Raw genomic sequence first — 10,000 nt, 5'->3', positions numbered from 1 at the left:
AAACTCATTTGAATTGAATTGAATTGAATTGTGTGTTTTGAGAATGTGAGAACGTATTGGCAGTGATTTAATAAAAGAACATGAAACCTCATTCCCACTTGCTCTCACTCTCTCTCTGTCTCTGTCTCCTCCTCCTCCTCTCTCTCTCTATCCCCTCTCTCTCCATTTCTCTTTCCTTCTGGTCATCCATAGTTCTTTCTCCCTCCCTCCTCAACTTTTCCTGGTTGTGTTCAATCATGCCCATCCTTCTCTCTCTCTCTCTCCCTCTCTCTCCCCCTCTCTCTCTCTCCTCGCCCTGGTCGTGTGATATCATGTCCATCCTTTGCTCTTTTTTTCTCTCTCTCTCTCCCTCTCCATCTCTCCTCCTCCTGGTTCTGTGCTATCGTGGTCATCCATCGCTCCCTCTCTCTCTCCCTCTCTCCCTCCCTCTCTCTCCCTCTCTCTCCCTCTCTCCATCTCTCCTCCTCCTGGTGCTATCATGGTCGTCCATCGCTGTCTCTCTCTGTCCACCCCCTCGTCTCTGTTGTTGTCTTTATGTAACCTGATCGTGATCAGAGGACTGCACTAGTGCTGCCTATCTCCTGTGTGTGTGTGCATGTGTGTGTGTGTGTGTGTGTGCATGCATGTGTGTGTGAGTGTGTGGGTGTGTGAAAGACTGATAGAGATACGAGCACTCTAAGCACACTCCACCTCTGCGTTGCTGGAAGAGGCCAGCACATGTTCCTCTGTCTGCGTGGCTGTCGCTTTAGGCTCTCTACAGATCTCTAGCAAAAGTGCCCCCGAGTAGAGAACCGCCGGCCTTGAGTGGACTCTCTGGACGGTGCTCCTTGAGCTTCTTGAGTGACCAGAGAGTGTAAACGTGCTCAAAACGATTGTGTATATTTTAACAATTGCGTATGTTTTAACGATTGCGTATATTTTAACGATTGTGTGTGTTTTAACGATTGCGTATATTTTAACGGTTGAGTATATATTTTAACGATTGTGTATATTTTAGCGCTTCTGTATAATGTAAGGATTGGTATAATATAAGGATTGGTAGTCGTTGTTGTTCCACCGCTCACTTCAGCAGAGTAGCTCTCTCCAAAGCAGGAGCAGATTTGTCACCGTATTATTGATCATTGGATCAATTCATCACACAATGCACAACAGAACTCCTCGTCACCCACTCCAGGGCTAATCTCAGGCTCTGGGACACTGATGCTGGCATGTCTATCTAACGGTATGAGGAGTCCCATCCGTCCAGCCTATAGGGTCCTGCACTGGCCTTCTTACTCTGTAGCCCTGTAGGACCAGTGCTCTTATGAGGAGCCATCTTGGATATGCATGACCTGAAGGACTGAATATTGAGCCTTGAAGAAACAGTGCCAGGTGGTCTAGGGACCTACAAATCAATAGTGTAAAGAGGTGGCCAAGGAAGATGTTTTTAAAAAGATTTATTGACCGTATAGCTCAACTTCATGAGCTGAAGTCAGTCCAGCAGGAAGTGCTTTAATATCTCATTTGAATCTGAATCTCTCTCTCTCTGTGGCAGGAGTCCAGTCAGACCTGAGGAGTCCAGTCAGACCTGAGGAGTCCAGTCAGACCTGAGACAGTGGGACGCTACAGATCGCCAACATGCCGGTGGCCTCGTCAAGCTCGGACTCGGGTGAGTGACCTCTCCTCTCCTCTCTTTTGTCCGTCTGACCGCATATCTCTGCAGAGTCACGAGGAGGACTGCAGACACAACGTGTCCGTAAACAGCACAGCGCTGTTGTGCTATCAGGATTTGAGCAGAGCAGATTTTACAGATTTCACTTACCTCTCTCTCTTCACACCCCCCTAACAAATACTTAGCCTTCCTCATCTTTCTCTCCCTCTCTTTCTCTCTCTCTCTCTCTCTCTCTCTCACACACACACACACACACACACACACACACACCACACTCTGGGTCTTGTGTGAAATACAGTCGTACAGGTAAAAAGTTATTGGCCATTCAGTGGTCATTTCACTCTGAGGATAAGAGTCGTTCGCTCTGCTGTATGAATCTTTACTGGTCCAATTTAACATGTAACCACACACACACACACACACACACACACACACACACACACACTCAGTGGTCATTTCACCGTTGGTTCTGCTGTATGAATCTTTACTGGTCCAATTTAAAATATAACCACATGTTTCAGAGTGGCTTCAGAAGAGAGTGAGAGAGAAGAGAGAGAACGAGTGAGAGAGAAGAGAGAGAACGAGTGAAAGAGAAGAGAGAGAACGAGTGAAAGAGAAGAGAGAAGAGAGAGAATAGAGAGTGAAGGGGGAAGGCAGTCATGCGTAGATAAGACTGACAGGAGAGGGAGATGCAAAGAGACAGAGGAAGAGACAGAGGGAGGGAATTAAAGAAAAAAGGAGAGAGAAAAAGAGCAAGAGAAGAGAGATTAAGGGACAGAGAGAGATAAAGGGACAGAGAGAGAGAGAGAAAGAAAGAAAGAGGTAAAGGGACTGGCAGGAAAAAGGAGATGAGAGAATGCAAAGGACAAGAGAGTTTGTTTTTATTATGCACCTCCACAGCAAGTTGATTTTTTGTTGTGTTGGATGTGCATTGTGTTGTTGTGTTGGATGTGCATTGTTTTGTTGTGTTGGATGTGCATTGTGTTGTTGTGTTGATGTGCATTGTGTTGTTGTGTTGATGTGCATTGAGCTGTCTGTTGTTGGAGACAAAGGAGAAAGAGGAAGCTCACCCTGGAGAGAGAGATCTCCTCACACACACCCCAGATCACCTCTCACTCTCCTCTCACACACCCCAGATCACCTCACACACCCCAGATCACCGCTCACTCTCCTCTCCCCTCACACACCCCAGATCACCGCTCACTCTGCATCTCACACACCCCAGATCACCGCTCACTCTCCTCTCCCCTCACACACCCCAGATCACCTCACACACCCCAGATCACCGCTCACTCTCCTCTCCCCTCACACACCCCAGATCACCTCACACACCCCAGATCACCGCTCACTCTCCTCTCCCCTCACACACCCCAGATCACCGCTCACTCTGCATCTCACACACCCCAGATCACCGCTCACTCTGGGGGCGGCGTTGCCCAATCACGGACTAATCGTGTGGGAGGGTTCCAGAGGGTTCTGGGCAGTTCCGGAGGGTTCCGTGTCTGGTGTGGCGTAACGAGCGTCCTAATGGAGTCTCCGCCTCTCTGATGGAGCTGCAGGTGTCACAAGCAGGGACCGCTCACATCCCTCACCACACACACACACACACACACACCTCCCACCACTGCTGCACCACACACACACACACACACACACACGCATACAGTACATACAGTACACACACACACACACACACCTCCCACTACTGCTGCGCCAACTGCTGTACACACACACACACACACACACACACACGCATACATAGTACACACACACACACACACACCAAGCCATTACCCAGGGTGCACCTGGGGGGTCACCACCATCACTCACTCACACAACACTAATCTCAACCTCAGACACACACACACACACACACACACCATGCAATATCCAACTGAACCACACACACAAATGATGAAGCAGTATAATTACAATGCTTATAACTGTGTAAGATTTCAGGATTCCATCTACATTATATCATTAAACATTCACAGAATCCAGAGATATCTTTAAAGCAAGGGGCAAGACAGAAAATGCACATCGGATGGCCGTTATCTTTTGGACCTGATGGCATTAAAACCAACCCAGACCTTTTTTGGGATGTACATGGGGTATACGGGTAGCACACCATACGATATACACACACAGCATACAGCATGGTACGATTTCCAGAAATATGGTGTCGTTTTCTTACAGACACACACCATTTGACATATGAGGTACATTAAAATGGCGGCTGTTTGCGTCAGTTACTTACGGACACACACCATTTGACATATGGGATACACTACATTGGCGGCTGCCTGCAGCAGTCTACGTATATACGTCAGGCGCTATATGATATTTGTGGTTCACTAAAGCAGTGACTGTGTGTCCACTTAGGGGCATAAACCATGTGATATGTGGCAATGACTGCCTGTCTACCTATAGTCATGTACATTATGATGTATGTGGGGTACAATAAGGCAATAACTGCCTGTCTACCTATAGTCATGACATGTACATTATGATGTATAGGGGCATAGTAGCATGGCCACGGTCATCAGGATGCTGTAACCATGACATCCATCTCAGAAATGCGTTTACCTCCGGGGAACGCTACCTGGATGCCATCAAGTGTTTGGAAGCGTCTGTATACGCTGTATACACACTTTGCCTGTACCACCAGACTCTGGAGAAAATCAGTGGATTTCAGGATTTATTTTCATTCATTTGGATATACATATACGTATAGTCTGTATATCTAAATGATATCATACAGCCTAAATATAGCCTAAAGGGCAGCGTAATAGCCTGTATATAACTTACATAACAACGTTTAGCCTAAATAATAACGTATATAGCCTAAATACAGAATTGTATTTAGGCTATATGATCATAGCCTGTATAGCCTAAATTATAATGCAGTACATCTTGATGTGTGTGTGTGTGGAGAGCTTTGGGTTGCACTTTGTGCATATAAATCTAAACGTTGCGCTATGTGAATAAAGACTTACTTACGGAAACTATAATTAAGGCCTATAGCTTTATAGTACAGTTTAGGCATCATTTTCTTCATCTTTAGATTGTACCATAAACACTGTGCTTTGTTAGTAGGATGCCAAGAATAGGTTGCTTGTGAGCTACGTGAAGCACAACCACTGCAAGATATAATAGTGCTTTGTTTTCTCTAGCCTTCAGTGTTTGATCCTCTCTCCATATTTGTGTGTGTGTGTGTGTGTGTGTGTGTGGGCTTTAAGACTCCAGTCTAAGAGAGGTGAGTGGACTAGACTGGTGATGTTCTCACTGTGGGAGCAGTTGGTCCTTGTGTCTGAGTCAGCTCCTCTCTAAATTAACCAATCGTGACGCTCCTTTCAGCTCCTCTCTAAGCTAACCAATGGTGACGCTCCTTGTGTATGATTAAGCTCCTCTAAACTAACCAATCGTGACGCTCCTTGTGTATGATTCAGCTCCTCTAAACTAACCAATCGTGACGCTCCTTGTGTATGATTCAGCTCCTCTAAACTAACCAATCGTGACGCTCCTTGTGTATGATTCAGCTCCTCTAAACTAACCAATCGTGACGCTCCTTGTGTCTGATTCAGCTCCTCTAAACTAACCAATCGTGACGCTCCGCAGCGTGATACAACGTGACATGACGTGACGTCTGATGAGTTGTGTTGTTGTCGTGGGTACGAATGCCACACTGATGATCCAGTCAACTCATGCCACGGGTCTCTGTGTTTCACTCCCCGTTTGGGCTTTATTTCTGGCATATGCCAGCACTTCAAAAGCCAGCGTGTGTTTCTGACGAGCACCATGCATTCATGTGTGTGTGTGTGTGTGGTGCAGTCTGTTGTTGATGATGTGCAAAGGGTGTGAAGTGTGTCAGTGATGCAGTGTGCCCTTTATCGCCTCAGAGAGAGACCTGTCATCACAGCTGCCTGCTAGCGTGTAATCGCATTCTCTCCACACACACACACACACACACACACACACAGTCCTGATGTGACACCATGAATCTCTTTCTCTCTCTCTGTCTCTCACTCTCTGCTGTGTGTGTGTGACTCAGGAGTGAGTGTGAAGTTTGAGCATAAAATTAAATGTGTGACAGGGAGTGTTTATCTTTGTTAAAGCTACTCAGATGTGTCAAATCAAGAGTCACATGACAAGAGGGGAGTGGGGGGGGGTGATTCACTGGAAGATAAGGGATGAAAATGACTTTAATTGGTTAAATTCATATACGAGAATCTTTTACTCAGTCATGGAAGAGAAGTGTAGCTACTTGTCTCTGTTTAGCTGTGTAAAGACGGGGGCTAGGCTAGGCTAGGCTAGGCTAGGCTAACTGTTCTTTTGAGTGGCAGCTGATCTGTGTGTGGACACCCTGTAGTGAGGTACCCCTGTACTGTCTTTGCCTGAAGTCGCATGCTGTGCGTTCCAACACTTCCAGTCACTATTCCGTGTGAGACAAAGGTGTTTCATATTTGTGATATCACCAAGAACAGGAGATGTTGTTTGACCGGACTAAGAGTAGCTGAATATCAGAGATGTATAGAGATATATGTATAGAGACAGTATGGCTCTCCCAAACATAATAGGTTGAGGGCACTGAGAATTTTGGTCTATCTTGACATCATTGCGATCTGAATGTGGTTTCCTCATGACTGAATAGCATCGTCCATTAAAATTCAACTACGTCCATACAGTCATTAGTGTGCTTGCTGAAAGCTGCACACTAGTATCCTTAAGTTTTCTTATTCCTGTCAGTCAAATTTTTGGCCAGCCCCTGCTCCTAGACCTTTTGAGATATCGGCACCGGTCCAACTCTGAAACGTCCGGCTGGAACTGGTGTGTGTGGAAATTGAAGAATTGAATTGAATTTTTTCTGATCTTCATGAAACTTGACATACATGATCCTTGGACTAAGCCTCACAAAAGTCACCGAAATTATGATTTTTGGAAGTATTTGCCCGTCACAGCCAAACAAAATTGGCGGCGTAGCTGTCAAACAGGAAGTTAGGTCATAAATCAGGAGCACTTTCACATATTGAAACTTTGTACATGAACTCGGGAGCTGGGCCCGATTGTGACATCATGTGGAAAGTGCCTTGAATGGATTCAGTTTCTGTACACGGACTAGCGTCTGTGCTAATGGACAGGCATCAGTCCCACAGTGGACCCTCTGCCCCTAGTGACCACAGCACAAGCTCACTCCCCCCCTGCACAAGCTCACTTCCCCCCTGCACAAGCTCACTCCCCCCCTGCGCAAGCTCACCTCCCCCCTGCCTTCCTCCTCTCCTGCTGGGAGGAAACATCCATCTTGCCTGCCTCTCCACTTCTCCTCCCCCTCGCTCTTCTCCTGCTCCTGCCTGAGTACTGCGCTGGGGAGAAGCCCTGGGAGGCTGACAGCCATCCACTTAGGGAGGGAGAGAGAGGGAGAGGAGAGAGAGAGAGGGAGAGAGAGAGAGAGGGAGGGAGGGGAGAGAGAGATGGAGGGAGGGGAGAGAGAGAAGCAGAGGAGCAAGAGAGACTGAGTGAGTGAATGAGAAGGAGAGAGAGAAAGTGAGTGAATGAGTAAGTGAAAGAGAGAGAGAGAGGAGAGGAGATAGAGAGAGAATGAGCTGCAGAGGGAGAGGAAGGGAAAACCCCTGGGAGGTGAAGAGAGAGCGAGAGACTCAGGCAAGATCAGCTAAACAGCCTCTCTAACAAAACACTTCAGAGAGAGACAGACACCGAGACGGAGAGAGAGAGAGAGAGAGAGAGAGAGAAGGGGGGAATAAGGAGGGAAAAGGGAATAGGCTGAGATAGTGGATGTGGGAAAGAGAGGGGAGAATAAGAGAGAAATCACAGTCAGAGAGAAGAAAGCGAGTGAACGAGAGAAAGACGTGAGGAGAGAGAGAGAGAGAGAGAGAGAGAGAGAGAGAGAGAGAGAGAGAGCTGGAGTGAAAGATAACAAGAAGGGGAGTAAGTGAGACAGAGGGAGGGCTGGAAGTTTTGGCTCCTCATTAGTCTGCTCCTCCAGCTTGTGTGTGTGTGTGTGTGTGTGTGTGTGTGTGTGTGTGTGTGTGTGTGTGTGTGTGTGGTCTGCTGGTGGGTGAGTAAATGGCTGGCAGCTTCTTCCACCGGCGCTCTCAGGAGGAGCTGGGCTCTGCAAGCTCACTGCTGGGGTCAGACCTCCGACACGGACACGGTAAGACACCCAAGTGCCATGTGTGTGTGTGTGTGTGTGTGTGTGTGTGTGTGGAGATGGTATGAGAGCTGTTGAGATTAAAGGATAATAAGGATAATGATCGGGGCTAAGTTTATGTTGTCAGTTGTGATGATGCTATAAGATATGATGCTCAGAGGATATGACACGTGGTGGAGACTGACATAGCATTCTGCACTGACAAGCAAGCGTATATCGTTATAAATATATATTTCATTTTATAGATTAGTCTATATTTTCATCCTCAGGCAGTAGAAATGCACTGCACAGTTGTTGTGATCACTCTGTTGGCATCCTGTCATTTAGATGTTGTTGATGCTGGCAAGGTTGCAGTAATTCATTGTTGTTGTTGATGCTGATGATGGTGTAATGCATTGTTGTTGTTGATGCTGATGATGGTGTATTGCATTGTTGTTGTTGGTGCTGATGATGGAGTAATGATGATGTTGATGCCGGTAGTGGTGGTGTATTGCATTGCTGTTGTTGACACAGGTAGTGATGCTGTAATGCGTTGCTGTTGTTGACGCTGATGATGCTGTAATGCGTTGCTGTTGTTGATGCCGGTAGTGGTGGTGTATTGTGTATTGATCGTGCCCAGTCTCATGGCTTTAATTTGTAGCGCAGGCGGGTGAAATGCCAGATGACCCCGGTCACCTCAGAGAGGCCAGCTCCATCGGCATGCATGCAGATGACCCCGGTCACCTCAGAGAGGCCAGCTCCATCGGCATGCATGCAGTCGGGCCCTCGGGCAGAGCAGCGCCACGTCTGGGCCACATGTGGGCCAGATCTGCTGTTTAGAGTGCGAGGTCCTGTCAGGATGGATAGTGCTTGATGAGAGTACAGCCTACTGATATTGCTATTATACTGTATGTGCAGTTCAAATGTAACCCACCGCTGGTTAGGCTACGGCTGTATTGGTCCATTTGTATAGCAGACATCACATTTCTGTCAGTGTCTGTTTTGATGTGGCTCATGCCTTCATGTTTTGAGTTTCATCAGCTACATATCAGGATTTGTTAACTACTGTAAATTGAAATGTCAGACATATCTCACCAGATAAATACAGTACAGTATATTGGCATGTGTGTGAGTAGGCCGGTGTTATCTGTGTGCATGACACGGATCTGTGCCAGCGGTGGCAGTGTGCTGGGCTGCTCCAGATAGGCTGGTGCTGAGTGTTGATATATTGACATGATGTTTTATCTAGGCTGCACACACTACGCGTGCTCCATAAATTATTGATGCACCTATTCAGTAATGCGGACATCACCTACTAGCACTTCGATCCCACTCTCTGCATACGCACAAGAGGCTATGCTGGTTTGTTTGTGTGTGTGTGTGTGTGTGTGTGCATCCAAATGCTTATGTGAATGAATTTGTGTGAGGACATGAATGTGTAAGTGTGTGTGTGTGTGTGTGTGTGTGTGTGTGTGTGTGTGTGTGAGCACCTACATGATATTTGTGTGTCTTTTTTGCCCATGTGTGTCTGTGTGTGTGTGTGTGTGTGTGTGTGTGTGTGTATGTGTGTGCGCGTGCGTGCGTGCGTGCGTATGTGTGTGTGTGTGTGTGTGTGTGTGTGTGTGTGTGTGCGTGTGTGTGTGTGTGTGTTGGCGCTGGCATTTCCTTGCGTGTGTAATGGAGCCGTAGCTGTTAGCCCTGTGAGTGCTGGGTGCCCCGGGAGCGCTAATTGTCCAGTTAATGGCCGGGACGCTAATTGTTTTAGTGACGGCGTGAGCGTGGATATGGGCTATAACACACACACTGGGGCTGACCTGCTGTAAAACACCTTGTGTGTGTGTGTGTGTGTGTGTGTGTGTGTGTGTGTGTGTGTGTGTGTGTGTGTGACGGCGTGAGCGTGGATATGGCCTATAACACACACACTGGGGCTGACCTGGTGTAAAACACCTTGTGTGTGTGTGTGTGTGTGTGTGTGTGTGTGTGTGTGTGTGTGTGTGTGTGTGTGTGTGTGTGTGTGTGTGTGTATGTGTGTGTGACAACGAGAGTGTGGATGTGGGCTATAATCGCACAGGCAGGGCAGACCTGGTGTAAAACACCTCGTGTGTGTGTGTGTGTGTGTGATGGCGTGAGCGTGAATAGGGGCTATACCCGCACAGGCAGGCCAGCTGTAAAACGCCTCGTTTGATGGATGAACTTCCAGTTGT

At 47.4% G+C, this 10,000-nt stretch overlaps 1 protein-coding gene across 1 annotated transcript in view; it reads left to right on the top strand.

Annotated features, from left to right (window-relative positions):
- Nucleotides 1–7,433: 7,433 nt before the first annotated feature.
- The window catches only part of mpp2b (MAGUK p55 scaffold protein 2b), a 49,411-nt gene continuing 46,844 nt past the window's right edge, over nucleotides 7,434–10,000 (top strand). The window contains exon 1 of the mRNA XM_062531200.1: nucleotides 7,434–7,820. Within this exon, the coding sequence (XP_062387184.1) occupies nucleotides 7,733–7,820 (88 nt within the window). The 5' untranslated portion in view covers nucleotides 7,434–7,732. The remainder of the gene's footprint in view (nucleotides 7,821–10,000) is intronic.

Source organism: Sardina pilchardus, chromosome 3 (genome assembly GCF_963854185.1).
Source record: "Sardina pilchardus chromosome 3, fSarPil1.1, whole genome shotgun sequence".
Classification (NCBI taxonomy): domain Eukaryota; kingdom Metazoa; phylum Chordata; class Actinopteri; order Clupeiformes; family Clupeidae; genus Sardina; species Sardina pilchardus.
This window is presented reverse-complemented; position numbering and strand designations above follow the sequence as displayed.